This window comes from Chelonia mydas, chromosome 12 (assembly GCF_015237465.2).
Source record: "Chelonia mydas isolate rCheMyd1 chromosome 12, rCheMyd1.pri.v2, whole genome shotgun sequence".
In the NCBI taxonomy this organism is placed as follows: Eukaryota; Metazoa; Chordata; order Testudines; family Cheloniidae; genus Chelonia; species Chelonia mydas.
Window position 1 is genome coordinate 38,129,586 of NC_051252.2, and position 15,627 is coordinate 38,145,212.

The 15,627-nt window shown below is 58.8% G+C and overlaps 1 protein-coding gene across 6 annotated transcripts in view; it reads right to left on the reverse strand.

Annotated features, from left to right (window-relative positions):
• PIEZO1 (piezo type mechanosensitive ion channel component 1) overlaps positions 1 to 15,627 on the reverse strand; it is a 108,326-nt gene that overhangs the window by 48,994 nt on the left and 43,705 nt on the right. For all 6 annotated transcript variants that reach the window (XM_043526167.1, XM_043526169.1, XM_043526171.1 and 3 more), the window contains exons 2-3: positions 13,261 to 13,356; positions 3,326 to 3,448 (exon numbers count right to left, since the gene is read on the reverse strand). In XM_043526167.1, the coding sequence (XP_043382102.1) occupies positions 3,326 to 3,448; positions 13,261 to 13,356 (219 nt within the window). The remainder of the gene's footprint in view (positions 1 to 3,325; positions 3,449 to 13,260; positions 13,357 to 15,627) is intronic.

The window sequence follows — 15,627 nt, forward strand, 5'->3', positions numbered from 1 at the left end:
CACCTTCCTGGGTGCCGTAACCCCAGGTGGGTCAGGACCGTAGCATTGCCATCTCATTCTTAGCCCTGCAGCCGGAGCGGACTCCCCAGAGTGCACATGGGGAAGGGCACATGGGGTCACGGCCGCACTTGGTGCGGTGGCAATGGAGACCCACCAAGGATTAACGTGGACCTTTGAATCCTGCCTCATGCATTCACAACGTGCCCCTGTCATGCAGGGAATCCGTATCCCTATCGCCATGCCGTGCACTGCTGAGTGCATCCTTCCTTCCAGAGCGCCCTGGCTGGGTCTCCTTGAATAGCAAAGAGCCCCCCACAACCCTGGCCCCAGGCTGCTGCTGGCTCCAGCAACGTACCCAGCACACGTGGATGTGGAACTGCTCGGGGGGACGCCGCCAGCAAAGCCCTTCTCCCTGTCAAGCCCATAAGAATGAGAAGGGCAGGGTGCCAAGAACAGGAGCAAGGGCCAGCAGGGCTGCTGAGAGCTCAGACGCCACCCGCTCTGCAGCTGGTTAGCAAGCTCGTCGAAAGGGTCAGCAGGTGTGGGGAGCTGCTCCATGGCAGGGGCAGAGGGGAGATTGTGTGCCACAGCCCCATCCCCCCTCCTCCACAGCATCTCCTCCCCGCAGCCCCATGCGGCACAGCCCGGGGCGTACAGGCCTTCCGTGCCAGCGTTCCCCGCGCCGCCCTCTGACTGTCCGGCCACCTAACCGACCAGACTTCCACGACAGCAGCAACAGTGACATCTCAGCAAACTTCTCCCTGGCCCAGCAGGACCTCTAAGAGCGCCCCCCAAGGGACTGGCACACCAGGGGCTTTCTCTTTCTAAAAACGCTCGCCAGCTCAAGGGCCAGGGATGTGGCGAACGTGAAAGCCGTAGTTCTGATGTCACATTCCCAAGGCTTGAACAGTCTCTCCCGCTTTGCTGCATCTTTCGCGAAAGGTCAGGTGGCTGTTTAATGGGGCACCTGCCCCGGGGCGACGCAGGTGGAGGTCTCTGTACACCGACCCCTCCCCTTGTTTGACACTGTTTGACGTAGGACACGGGCGTTACGGGAACACCTTCGGCCCATACTATCCATCAAAATGAATACAACAGGATGAGCCGGGACCACCGCTCGATGAGCCGGGAACACCAGACAGTCCCAGCTCAGCTGTCCCAAGTCCCCCACCCCAACCCGAGGCTGGAACAGAACAGGCCAGGGAGCAGGTTGTGACGAAGCAGGACTGTTCTTAATGTTTCCTCTGAATAGTGTGGGGATGCCTCAGTTTCCCCAATGCAGTTCTTAAGTATCTAGGTAGTGGGATAAGGGTGTATGATCATTGCAGAGCCCTAGAGGGCAGGTGTGTGCAGGGGTCTGGACACAGAGAATGGCCGACACCCTGTTTCCTGGCAACTGGTGGCCTGGGCCCTTCCCCCCTGCAAGGTGAGAGCTAAAGGGTTGGAGAACAAAGGAATCCGGTGACCTCCTGGCCCGGGAAAGGGACAAAGCCCAGAGGAGGAGGGGCTGGAGGAGTTTCAGTTTGGGGCTGGCTGGGACATGGAGTGAAGGGCAGACGTGGTTGTCTGGCTCACTGCCCCCCAAAATGGACCCGGCTGAGGGGTCCTGTTCTCTGCACCTACAAGCTCCGTTTTAGGTTTTAGGACGACCATGTTCCTGTCGTCTAATAAACCTCTGTTTTGCTGGCTGGCTGAGAGTCATGTCTGACTGCGAAGTTGGGGGGCAGGACCCTCTGGCTTCCCCAGGACCCCGCCTGAGCGGACTCGCTGTGGGAAGCGCACGGAGGGGCAGAGGATGCTGAATGCTCCGAGGTCAGACCCAGGAAGGTGGAAGCCGTGTGACCTTTTTGCCCTGAAGACAGGCTGCTCCCAGAGAGGAGACTCCCCCAGAGTCCTGCCTGGCTTCATAGGGAGCAGTTCCAGAGCATCGCCCGGGGACCCCGTGACACAGGTACATCTCCTTCACCTTGACAGTTCCAGGAGCCGAGCAATCGGATTGGCCAAGCACTGTCAGGTGACGCCCAGCGGACACCTATATTCTGGGTGGATTCCAAAGGAGAGACACAGAGACAAGGCCCAGGAGAAGGTGGTTTCTGGGGACAGAGGTGGCTGCACACCCCCCTCTCCCATCTTGCTCCCCTTCCTCTGCCCCCTGCCACACTGGGGAGGAAGATCTGTAGAGTCTGGGGAAGGAGGGCCCATGGGGAGCAAGACGGGGGCACTGGCTGCAGGGAGCCCCTCACTGGGAAAGGAGGAAGTTTGGGAGTAGGGGGACATTTCTCCCACTGGCTGTCCTGGCTTGCCAGGGAGTGGTTCACTGGTGTGTACTATACGCAGCCCTGACCGGCCAGGCTGTTCCCGGGGGATGGGGGGAGAGACGGCGGGAACAAGCAGCGGAAGCCAAGCCTGGCTTTCCATACGGGAAACAATTTCCTACTGCCTCCAATTCCGCTCGGAGAAGAGGAAAGGCACTTGCCAGACCCCCCCTGCCTCCAGAGCCAAACAGACTCCGTCTGCCATAGGCCGCGAGAGAATCCAGTGCAGACAGAACTGCAGGGGCTAGAGGGCAGAGGGGCACACCTGCCCCGCTCACCTCTCGGCCAGCCTGCGCCCATCTGGGGATGTTGTTCGACAAGTAAGTAAGAAACCTCTGAAAGCAAAGTGCCAGCGCTTCAGGAAAGCTTGCGCTGGGCGGCAGGATGGAGCCCGGGGGCATTTTGCAAGGAATTTAGAGAAGAGCAGAGGCTTGGGATAAAAATGGGGCTAACTGGAATCAATCCAGTAGCTACCACTGAGATGCAACAAATATTTACATTTGCCCCCAGAATGGGGAGGAAAGGGGGTGGGAGATGGGTCCTGGAAAATCATAGAGGGAATCCCCTGCCAATTCCTGACCAAGACTGGGGAAGAGTCACCCTGCCCACCAAATGCACACTTGGTCAGTCCATGCTGAGTGGATGCCTGTGCAGTGCAGCTGTGATCTAGGTTGCTCAGATATCGACTCCTGCCTGGGATATTTCACAAGTAACTACAGTGATGTGCACAAGGTGGGGCAGGTAATATCTCCTTTTGGACCAACTTCTGTCGGTGAAAGAGACACGCATTCGAGCTCTTCTTCAGGTCTGGGAAAGGTGCTGAGAGCGCCCCAGCCAAACCCCAGAGGGAACAGACTGGTTCCCAGATCTGTCTAGCAGAGAGGAGTGATGGGTGAAATGGGCCCAGTAACGGGGCTGGGACTGAATACGACTGACTGGGGCCAGGGGAGGAGCTCACTGCGCTGGGCTGAAGAACCCCCAGCAGAGCCACATGGGGGCTCGGTACTCACAGTTCTGTCCCAGCAGCTGGCCCAGATCCGGCACAGTGTACAGGCATATCTGAAAGACCAAGTGGGCAGTGAGGAAGAGGATGCTGGTTCCCAGGAGAGCTTGGAGGAGACGACCTGTGTGCCCTAGAAGACAAAAATAACCCCCTGGTTATTAAATTCTCCTCCTGGTTCACCTCCCAGCCGAGGGCCCCAATGCTTTTTACACTGCGGCCAGCATCCTTGTTTTACAGATGGGGAGAGAGAGAAGCTGGGTGACTTGCCCAAGGCTCTGCACCAAGACAGTGGCAGAGTTGGGATGAGAACCCCAGTCCCCCCTGCTCTAACCACTACACCCCACAACGTGGGTGATGTTTCCAGTGCCAGTGAATGATTGCATCTCCCACAGACGCTTCGCCAGCTGCGTACAGGGGACCTGACCCACTGCTGTGCAAACGCAGGCCTCCCCCCGGCAAGCAACTCCACCAGCTCACCCGCCGGAGGGGCTCAGCATACGCCAGGCTCTAGCTGCGTCTGACTGGGCCGGAGGTGGCTACGTTATTCCTGCATTCCAGCAGCGTGCTCGGACACCAGCATCCTAGCCAGCCCCAGCTGTGGTTGGTGCACTGCTCCCCAAAGCACGTTCCCTTCACAGCATCACAGACTGGGAGCAAAACGCACACAGCTCCTGTATCAAGAGCCCCTACCTAGTCTGGGGTCTCTCAAGCCCCACCCACACGGCACTCCTCACACTGACCACCAGGGGGCACAGTCAGAGCACACTCCCCACCCTGTCCTCTGCAAGCTGGGTCCCTGTGTCTGCCCTCACACCCAAGGGGTTGGGAGAAGCAGCCTCCAAACCTTCCAGGGTTGGTTGACCCAGGAATGCGTCACCCTGCATGCTATCGGAGGAAGTTCCCTTCCGCCCCTTGGCATCAGGAGGGCTATGTCCCAGGAGAGTCCAGCCGGACCCACCCAGAGAGGGCCGGGGCCCACTTCCCAACAGACACCCACGCTTGAGGGGCCTGCAGCTCCCCACCCCAGACCTCCTGGGATTTCTCCCTGCAGAATGGCAGGGGCAGGATCGGCAGGGACCATTCCATCAGGAGCAGAGAGGAGGGAGAGAGTGCAGATCTGTGGGAGGCAGGGAGGGAGGCTGTCACAATCCTGGGAGATATCCACACACAGGTCAGATTGCACGGTGGGTCCATGGTGCCCAAGCAGCGGTCCCCCATTCCAGGAACAGCTGCAGCCAATCAGGACAGGGCAATCCGGGAATATGCCAGGGAGGACTTTGTTCTTAGTGGGGCCCACAGCTGAAAGGGACAGCGTGAGACTATCAGGACCGAGGAGGAAGATAGACCGGGCGTGATGTCTGGAAGCAGGATGGGAGTTGGGGAGTGGGAGGTGGGGACGGCTTATGACGTCCCATAGGGATCAGCCTAGAGTAAATTCCAAGTGCTTCTACCTGGAAACAAACAGGCAGAAGAGCGTCCACACCAGCCCTGCAAAGGTGCTAGCAGCCTCAAGTTATCAGCAAAGGATTCCTTCAAGGCAACTCTAGCAAAGTAGAGTGGGGTGGGAGGAGGTATTGTTTCATGGTCTCTGTGTATATAATGTCTTCTGCAGTTTCCACAGTATGCATCCGATGAAGTGAGCTGTAGCTCACGAAAGCTCATGCTCAAATAAACTGGTTAGTCTCTAAGGTCACAAGTACTCCTTTTCTTTTTGCGAATACAGACTAACACGCCTGTTACTCTGAAACTCTTAGCCCAGAATCAGGAAGGCCCCCGGGGACTCATTTAAACACAGACCCACTGAAGGAGGCGGTGGGAAACAAAAGGTCCTTTCTGGGAGAGATTCCCATGGGAGCAGAGATTCCCACGCGAGGCAGACGGGGGAGAACTAACCCTTCTCCTCACTAGCAAGATGGGGAACGTGACTGGCGCGGTCTGCCAGGCCACAGGAAGATGTGAGTGGGGCTGTCACAGAGCCCGCCAGGCCCTCTGCTTTGGCGCAGGGTAGCCCAGACCACAGCAAGAGCAGCACCAGCGTCCAGGCCTCCCCCAGGAGTTGGGGGCTAGATGCTGTCCCCTGAAGGCCTTTGGTGGGCAGGGATCGTGCCCTCACGTGCCCGTTAACCCCAGCGGAGTCTGCCCGGTGCACACTGATATTGCACCCCCAGGCAGTATCTTTGGGACCACTGAATCAAATCTCTGAATGGCTCATGTCGGGCTGTGCTCTGCCCCGGGGATGGGGACCACAGCTCCTCCAGAAACTCAGAACAGCCGGGGGTGGGGGGTGATTAAGGTGAGTCACTGACACTAGCCAGCCCTGGAGAGGAACCCCCCAGCGAGGTTTCATAGACTGGTCAGGCTGGGTTTTCCAGAGACTCAGAGACAAAGAAAGGGCTTTTGGTGTAAAAAAGATGAGCTTGAACTGACTCAGGGCCTTCTTTCTGTGCCAGCGACCAGACTGGACCTTCTGTCCATGGGGGCCCAACCCAGGGGGAAGGGCTGGAAAGACTTGGGCCTGCTAGGGCTCCGGAAGGCTCATGGGGGACCTCGAGCTTGCGTTCAGGAACCTTTATGGTTAACAAGCTTAGAAAGAGCTGGGGGTAACTGCCGGCACTAGAGAAAGCGAAGCGCAGAGGCTGGCTGCTAGGCAGACGGGCTTGCTGGGGGTAGCAGTGCATGGCAGGAGCTGGGCAGCCTAACCCCTGGTCAGGAGGGCGTGGGACATGCCCTGCCCATAGACAAGTGACGGCCGGAGGCCTGAGACCTAACTGGTCACCCCTGGAGCTGAGGGTCTCAACACCAACCCCCATCACTACGACTGGCTGAATCCACACGAGAGGGGGATGGGATCCCCTGCCTTGGGAAACCAAGAGGGGAATGAACCCCGGATCTCGGGGGGTGTCATGCAGATCCCTACTTCCTCCCCAGGCTCCTACATTAACTGATGGGACACCATGTGACTGGCCGAGTCTCTCTCGCTCTCACACACACACACACACAAACACACACGGCTGACAGTTCCCACAATTACTTCATCGGCCCAGGAAGGACTTTACTGTGTATACCCTTTCACAGCCTTTGTCCACCCCCAGCACAGCTCTACCTGTGTAAGGATCGGTCCTATTTGCACACACGCAGCCAGCCCTGTCCAGCTGCAGTGCTGGAGGAGTCAGACACACTCTCACAAAGCAAACAGCTCAGAGAAACAACTCCTGCCCCACACACCACTAGAGAGCACCAGCCCTCGGGCAGGCTGGGAAGGGCACACCCCTGTGCAGGGCAAAGCAGCCACAGCCAGCCAGGGCAATGGGGGCTAGGCAAAGTGATCAGCTTACATCTGAGATGAAACTGGACCTCCCTTTGGTTCTGCTCCAGCGTAGAGACGGGGCCAAACCCCGAGGCCCCGAGTTTTGGGCATTCAACAGCCAAAGCGAGATTGTGTAATTCTCAATCAGATCCTTAGCCAGTGGCTCACAGCCACGCCACTTCATACAGAGCACCAGCCGTGAGGATTCAATCCTGCAAGGGGCTGAGTGCTCCGACCCAACCCAGCAAAGCTTAGACACGTGCTTGATGTCAGTGGGGTGTTGTGCCCTGCTGGAAGGGGGCAGAGTGCTCTGCATATAGCAGGATCAAGCCTGCAGAGAGGATGGCTTGAAGGAGAATCCCCGCACCTCCCGCAGGAACCTCGGGCTCCCCTGGGGGATCTCAGTCAGACACTTGTGCTAGGGGCCACCCCTTCCGAGGGTCTCTCCTGTAGGAGGCCACGTCACAATGCAATGCCGGCGGGGACTGTCTCGTCTTCTCCCAGCCATGCTGCAACTACGACCTCCCTTGAAGAGAGGACCTGCAAATACTTCAGACCAGCGGCAGGAGCCAGATGCCCCGAACAGCCTGGAAAGAACAGGGCACAGGGGGGACATTCTCCCGTTCCTGCCAGCCACCACCTTCTCTTCTACATGCACCGGGATGCACTATGCCAGCTGCTGAGCACATCCCAGCTCCAGGCGGAGCTCAGAACCGGCACGCCGGGGGCGGGAGAGGGAGCTAAGAGGGGCCAGCGCTCGGTGTGTGTATGTTCAGTTTTAAAATGCATGTGCAATTGCACTTCTATATCTGTGCACCATGACCACAGTGATGTGCACAGACCAGGCCACCTGAGGTGTGTGTGGAGGGAGATTTCCCAATTGGCACACACCATCGCGGTCCCACACAGATAAATTAGACACCGAATCCCCAAAATAAAGCAAAAATCCAGCAGCCCATGCCCAGGCTTTACGCTGGGGTGTTTGTGCTGGGGCAGGGAGAGAAGCTGGAGATTAGATGCTGGGCCCACGGATTGAGTCCCCAGTGCTGCATTTTTCCGCTCTGCTCTCAGCACAAAGGGACCTTTGGAAGTGGACGATGAACATCGCCCCGCCCATGCCGTCCCGTCTGGGGCAGCCCCATTGATTCCGTACAGCAGGCTGGGTATTAAGAGCAGGAAGGTTTAGGTAAAAATCCCCTCCCTCTCTCCCGCTGCTTCGCTGCTTTGACACCAGGATCTCACAGGGCTCAATGGACATTCATGAGTTAAACTCAGCATGACTGGTCATGCTGGGAAGAGCTATCACCCCCCGGTACAGATGGAGAAGTGAGGCACAGGGTCAGACATGGGGCATGGGTTAGAGCCAGGACACAAAGAAGGAGAAAACGCCCCCAAACTGCCGGTGTGCTATCCGGGACAGCTGCTGGCGAAGGTGACGGGCAGCGGGATACGGAGCCTCACAGCTCTGCAGAGCCAGTGCCAACCCTGCCGGGTGCAGCAGTCACGACCCAGTAGCTGGGGTCCCACCGGAAACAAGCTGGTGGGTCCCTGTGGGGGGGGGGAGGGGGCAAATCCCTGGGGTGATACCACCCCAAATGTCCCCCAGTGGGCAGTCTCAGGGACCTCCCCTCTTGCTTAAATGAAACCCCTGGGCCCAGCTGGCCCTGACAAAGGGGAGCTGCCCAAGGATCCAGGCTCCCCTCCTCACCCCACCGCACCTTCCTCTGCCTGGGGCCTGCAGAAATGAAACCCAGCTGGGCTCCCGCGGCCTGCCAGGGATGGCTCTTCTCCCCACCCCCGTTCACCGCAGGCTGCGGCCCTGGCTCAAGCCAGCCTGGAATTTTCCAATCGCGAGCCACAAGGTAGCCAATAACTTCAACCCCCCCACACCCTCGATAATAACCCCAGTCAAATCTTCCACCAGATGCTGCTAAGCCCCCTGTGCTCACACACGCCTCATAAATCCAAGGATGCCAGACTGTGGGGGGCTCACATTTTCCTCTCCCAGCTGGAAAGAGAGATCCCGGGAGGGGAGGGAGAACTGGCCTGGCCAAAGTCTCACTCAGTGATGATGATCCTTTACTGTAAGTCTGTTCTGCGGCTCGCCGGAGAGAGCTGGGTTCAGATGGCATGAAAGCCATGAAATATTCAAGGGCAGAAGCTTTTAGTGGTCCCACACGAGGGAGGCCAGTTCTGATTATGGATCTTTTAATTGTTGCAGGGGGCGGGCGGTCCTGGGGCCCGATCCAGACGGGCTCCGGCAGCAGGGCGGCCCCAGTGCCAGCTGCGCCAGCTCTCGGCGGAGGGGCGGCCCGCTCGCCACACCCCAAAGCCCTGCCAGCTGCCCCAAAGCCATGGCACTGCCAACCTCTCCCCCTGCGGGAGGCACTGCCTGCCCACCTGTGGTGGGTCTCCCTACACCGGAGGCCCCCAGCAGCTCCCACCAGCCCAGCCATGGACGGCCCCCAGGAGATGCTGAACAGCTGATCTCATGGGACTCCTGCTGCAGCCAGCCCCCCCGCATGGCCCTCTGCTCCTGCAGCGAGCACGGCGAGGCAGGGGGGCTGACTCGCAGCATCTCCCTCCTCCCTGGATGGATGCAGCTCGGCTCTGAGGTTTCTGGTTAATAAGTCTGGTGTTTGGACCCAGCCATTTCAGAGCAAGAGGCCTATTCATAGCAAGGCCGGGCTATAATTAACAGCGGCACTACCGCCCGGGAACCACCAGGAGACTAGAGTCCCCAAGCTGCCCGGCCTGGGGGAAACCACAGAGGAAGGAGAGAAGGTGCCCACTTTAGAACAGTTCACGCCCCCCTCGCCCTAAAAATAACCCCCACAGACTGAGAAACCCAGGCCTCTCAGCCTAAGAGCTACCCACCCTGCTCAGTCACGGGGGCATGGCACTCCAGCCCCCTCCCCAGGGGGCACCACACTCCCGCCACTCATGGAGTCTGGGTCTCGACTGCCCCTCCTCTCCTCTGCATGTCAAACATCTGGGGGCAGTGCCCGATGGTATCATCGGGCAAGGGAAGGCTTCTGCCCACAGCAAGGTGCTGCCAGCCTGGAGATAAAGCTCTGAGGGCCTGCCCAGTGCCCGGGAAGTGAGCCTGCTTCCCCCAGGGTGAGCCCCAGTGAGGGAGGCATTGGGGCAGCAGAGTTAATATCAGGGGCTCCAAGAGGTGAGCTCTGAACTCCGAGGACGGGTCCTGGCCCAGGATGAATGGCGCCAGGGGCACCCCTGCTGCTCGCCTGAGTCCAGTCTGCCCCAGCACCCCTCCCGTCAGAGCAGACAAAGCTCCCACACCCACCCAGAGCCGCTGGCCAAGAGGCTAACGGGTCTTTGGCAGACACTGGTGCCAATGCTGCACCGTGGCACACCTCACCAGGACCCAGGCTGTTCGCACAGGCAGATCTGGATAGCCGTTCGGCTGCAGTCACGGCTCCGAGTGGGACCACGGGAGGGGTGCAGGACAGTGAGGGCAGACCAGGGCTGACACTAGAGAAAGAAGGACCCATAATTCCCTGGTGGTGCAGGCCAGTGCGGGCAGGAGTGGTATCCCGGGCGTGCAGATGGGGTTCAGACCCTCTTCTCTAATCCTGCTCCCGGCAGGCGGAGAACGAGGAGCCGTGGGTCAGTGCTGGGGCCGAGTGCTGCGTGAGCAAGTCGCCCCTCTCCAGCAATTCGCCAGCTTGAAGAGCCAGGACTCCTCACGGACACGCTGGTGCCCCCCATTCCCCAGGGCAGCAGCCAGTGGTGCTGGGTTCACGATGGTACAAAGAACCGTGGCTGCGTCACCTCGGCTGGCCCTGGGGCTAAGACAGGGCTCTTCCTGGCAGGGAGCCTGCAGTGATTGAACCCTCTATTTATAAGCGACTCTTCCCTTGGGCCCCACTCCACGGTCCTGTGCCGAAGGGCACGCACAGATGGACTTTTTACCCTTGTCTCCCCAGTCGAGCCTCCGTCCCTTCAGCATTCTTGTGGCTCTTCTCTGGGCTGGCTCCAGTTCACTGATATCTCTCTGGCACGGAGGGCCCCGGAGCTGGACGCCACATGCCAGGTGCACTCTCAGCAGCCACGTGGAGAGGGATTATCGCCTGGCGACTCTGGGATACCCCATCTCCACAGTGCTAACGCGGCAGCGGATTCTCTCACGATCCCCTGGCTCTGCAAACCCCAAGCCAGCCGGCTGCCCGCCACTGCCCCCAAAAGCTGATTTAGTCAGGGCTGCTGTGCAGCCATCTCCCCTGAAACGCCCATCAGGAGCTGTTCGAGCTAGCCAGCCGTGACACACGGGGCCAACATGGGGAGCAGAGCCCCCTAGGATGGGAGTGCTCGCAGCACCCTTCGTAAGGGAGGGATCCTGGCTGAGTCATCACATGCCTTCTGCTGCCTCCCCCAGCTTGGGCTGTGGTTCAAAGCCACAATCTGGCCTCCACGCAGGAGCCGGCCTGCAGAAGAAAGGACGGTGGCTCAGGCCAGGCACTGCAGCGAGAGGGGAAACAGGAAGGATTTTGCATCCAAACCATCTCCGGAGCCTTTCCCACCCCAGGGGTCCCAGTCGCTTTCAGGGAGATGGACGATGCGGGTGCACAGGCAGGCGTGGCAGGTGTCCGGCACTCACTCGCAGACTCGCATCAGCGCTCTCAGGAAGAGGCAGAACGGCCAGGACAATCATCCCCAGCGGAACTTGGGATCTTTTACTTCCACTGGAACACAAGTTCTCCGTCATGTCTCCCCTCTAGCACCACCGCTGCCTCCCCTGGGCTGCCCGGCAGCACCAGCAAGAGGCTCAAGGCCTAGTGTGGGACTGGAACCCACAACCTTGTGGCTCAGAAGTGAGCCGCAGTGGCAGTTACCCTCAAGCGTGGCTCGTATCAGCAATCGAAGCAAAACTCAAGAGAAGCGACCACTCCTCCAGACAGGGGGTGGGGGCACCACAGGGCAGGGCCCGGGCACCGAGCTAGAGCACAAGATTATCTCGGCGCTTCACTGACTCATCCATACTGTCTCCATTCCCTTTCCCTGCCACTGCTGATTCACACGCGTCTGTGCCCGAGGTCTCCTTTAGAACCAGCCCCTGCTCCAGTGAGGACCCAGTCCCACTGCATGCCAAGTCTAAACATCCACCCTGAGAGCAGTACATAAAGTAATGAATGGGAGGGGGAGTGGCACCTTCTTGTCCTTGGGCTATGGGATGGGGAGAGCAGGGGACCCGAAGAAATTAAAAGACGGAAAATTTAAAACCAACAGAGATAAAATAGTTCTTCACCCCATGCAAAACTAGACTGTGGAACTCACTGCCACAGGAAGTCACTGAGGCAAAGAGTTTAGCATGATTCAAAAAGGGATAGACATTTCTATGGAGAATTAGAATATCCATTATACAAAGGATCAGAATTCTGGCAGGGATATTAAGCCTCCTGCTTCAGTGCTTAAGCCAGTCTCTAACTATTAGAGACCAGACTGAGACATAACGTGGGGCCGGCTTATCCCACACCTGCCTATGGCTGAGTTCTTCCACCTCCCTCTGCAGCCTCTGGGGTGCACTGCTGTCAAAGACAGGACTTTGGACCAGATGGACCTGGGGTCTGATCCAGTCTGGCAAGTCCTGTGTTCAGGCCCCAGAAGGCAAGCTAGCAATGTGGGCTGTGTCCAGGAGACAGGGAGATTATCTCCAAGCCATGTCTGAGTTGCCTTGTGGCCTTTAGCCCATTCCCAGTTAGAGAGGCAGAATGAATATGGATGAATAAGGTCATAATGAATAGCATCTGTATGTGCTACTGCCCTCTACTGCACGGAATCAGAACTGCTCAGCGGTGTGCCATAGGCTCAATACTGCTAGCAGCTAAGGGAGATTCTCCTTCAGCTCAAGAGGCAGAGCCTTGAGCTTTGGATGCAGGAGTTCCTGTGCCCTGTGCCTGCTGTCAGGAAGTTCTCAGTGGGCCTGGAGTGCAGCCCGATGACAAGTGAGCAGTCCCAGGTGGGCTGACTTGCTATAATACACAGCACTGAGGATGTTTTTCATGGGTGCATCTCACAGTATTAGAGAGAGGGGGAGTTTCCTTCTCGCCCATTCTACAGCTGCGAAGGCTGAGGCACAGCGCTGGGACAGCGTGCACCCACGGCTGCAGAACCAGGACTGCTAATATTCAGTCTCACGCTCTAGCCGCTGAGCAACGCTGCCTCCCCCAACTCCAGCCTGGCTTTCCAGGGGTGGAGAATACCACAGCAGCTGAGTGATGGGACTGTTCCTGCTAAAACCCAGGACACTCCTCAGGGTGGGGCCTGCGCTCTGGCTGCCCAGGCCAGGAAGGATTTTATGGCTTGTATCCAGGACAGGAACTCGCTCCGGCGCTAGGCCAGGAGCCCTGCCCGAGAGAGCGCACCAGCTCCCAGAGCAATGCCCCTTGGAAGCACAGCAGTCTCCCCGTGACTGCAGCTGGCATCTCTCTCCAGAGACTGTCACTTGGCAGGACACCACCCCCCAATCTCAGTCACCATCAGCCAGGACAGAGCGAGGAGAGCAGGCGTGGAGGGTGGGGAGAGGGCAAACCTTCAGGGATCGTATGGCAAAGGGAAAACTGCCGTGTCCAGAGCCTGTGGAGGCGAGAGCCACGGCAGCCCTCGGCCCTTACCTTTGATGGTGTGTTCAGTGGGTCCCAAGAACCACGGCAGCAGCAGCAGGTAGAGCAGGTACACGAGCGAGAGGGCATTGACCCGGAACACGCAAGCTGGGGAGAGAGGCAAAGGGAGGCTGGTTAGAGATCTGGGGCGCCCCGGGGCAGGACACCCCGTGGCCCGCGCTGCTGCAGGGTCCCCTAGGCAGCCGGGAGCGACTTGTAGAACAAGCCCACTGGCTGTGGGGAATCATTCCCCCCCATCCCCACCCCGGGCAGAGCTCTTCATTACTCGGTCCAGGAACCGAGGCCTCGCTGCAGCACAAGGCCTGTGCCTTAAGGCAGCACGAACCCAGATCACCTCCTCCTGGGGGACCCACACAGCGTCAAGGCACCGACAAGCTACCAGCCTCCACCTGCCCCCCCCCAAGGAAGAGGGGCCCACAGGCAGACAGGCTCTGACCTCAACCCACCTCTGGCTGCTCGCCCACTCCATATAAAAGTACCAGTTCTGCCCCCAAAAGGGGGGATTCACCCCCAAATGCTTCCCGGAAAGCAGGGGCATTCCTGACACCCACCAGCATGGGGTTTCAGGACATGGGGTTTGTTAAACTTTGGGTCTGCAGATTCATAATATGGGAATGTTTGGGAAGAAACTGAGGGAAGGTCCCTAGAAGAACTGAAGTTTTTGAAGTAGACTAGAAGCAGCCTGTCAAAAAACAATCCAGCCATGACCTGGTTTGGAATGTGCACCACTGCCCTCTACTGGACAGATTCAGAACTGTTCAGCCGTGTGTCATACCCCCTGTATTGGTTACAGAACTTCTCCCTTTAGCTGCAGCACTAAGGCCGGTGTGTCTGGAGCTGCAGAGCTCCAGCCCCACCATCTCCCTGATGTGGCATAGCCCTGCTGTGCAGCATGGAGAGGACTGAAGCTCCCAGGCAGCCACAGGGCTAATATGATATTCAACCGTTACATGGCGTTTTACACGTTTTAACAAAGGCCAAGTCTCCCCCAAAGGCAGAGAGCATCAGGGCTGGGAGCAGAACGCAGGAGTTCGTGGCTCCCAGCTCAGGGGTCTGGCCACTAGACCATGCCTAACTCCCAGCACACCTGACCCTGCATTTCAAGGTGCGGGGGAAGAGAGATGCCGCAGGGGCCTCACACAGCCACCCCTCCGGAGAGCTCCAGCCCCGCCCCAGTCAACGAGTGGGCTGAAGGGTGGCTTCGCCCTTCTAAGACCCTGCCCCCAGTGTGTTTCCAAGTCTGGTTCTTCACACCATTTAGTTTGCTCCACAAGACAGAATCTCTACGGGACCCCTCCTCACAGACACACACCCTATTCCCAGCCTTGCCCCCTTCCCTTCGGGCTCCCTGCTCATCCCCTGGGGGACCCAGCCTCCAATCGGACCTGGCACGCTGGGAAACCCTCCTGTTCGCTCATGCACCCAAAAGGGACACTCTGAAGCTGGACCATCATCAGCGGGGAGGGAGACGTGCTTCCCGTGTAGGGCAAAACCCCTGCGTGGGAGAGTCCTGCAGGAGGGAGTCAGGATCACACCCGTCGGGGGCGATGGGGGTTACCCTGACAGCCTCACCCTCCAGCCGTTTGCTGGAGAGGGTTGGAGCCATCCCGTCCCGTGCTAGAATGGGGGGAGAACCCTGCAGTGGATGCTACGGCCCGGCCAAGCAGCCTGTGTCAGAGCTCGTGTTTTCTGTAGGACTCTTCCCTTTGGCAGTGCCAGGCGCTGCCATTCACCCCCCGCTGCACCTCAGTTCCAATGCCAATTCATGCTGCCCCCAGACCTGCCTTTCTAGGCATAGCCAGGCCCAGCTGACACAGGCCCGTTCCCGGCCCTGGCTGCGTGTCACGTCGGGCGGTGCCGGCTGTAGCAGGTTTGGACGGAGCAGCGGGCGAGCCGCACTCTGCAAGCAAAGGGGCTGGGCACATCTGCTCAGACACTGGGCCCCAGACCACCGCACCAATTCCAGCCTCGCCACCCGGGGCTGAGGACTGTGGGAATATGGCTGAGGCAAAGCCCATGGGCGGGCTCACAGCAGGGAAGGGGTCCAGAACCCCCCTGCCGCTGCCCAGGTGTCCCCGGGGTCATGAGCCACCTCGCTACTGCCTTAGCGTGAGGGAGCGGCACGGAGGTCTGTTTCGAGAGAAAGCCATGTGGGAACAAGCAGAAGGGCTGGAAACAAAGGGTTACAGATCAGATAAAATCGTACCACACCTACTAGAGCCTAGACTCAACTAAGGAAGCGCCCTCTTGTCCAATAAGGTTCTGCTCACCCCAAAGCCCTTCTCACAGTGTTTTTCCACCAGCATGGCGGAGACCCTTCTTCCATGGCAACTCGTGCCCCCCTTGATGAAGGATAAT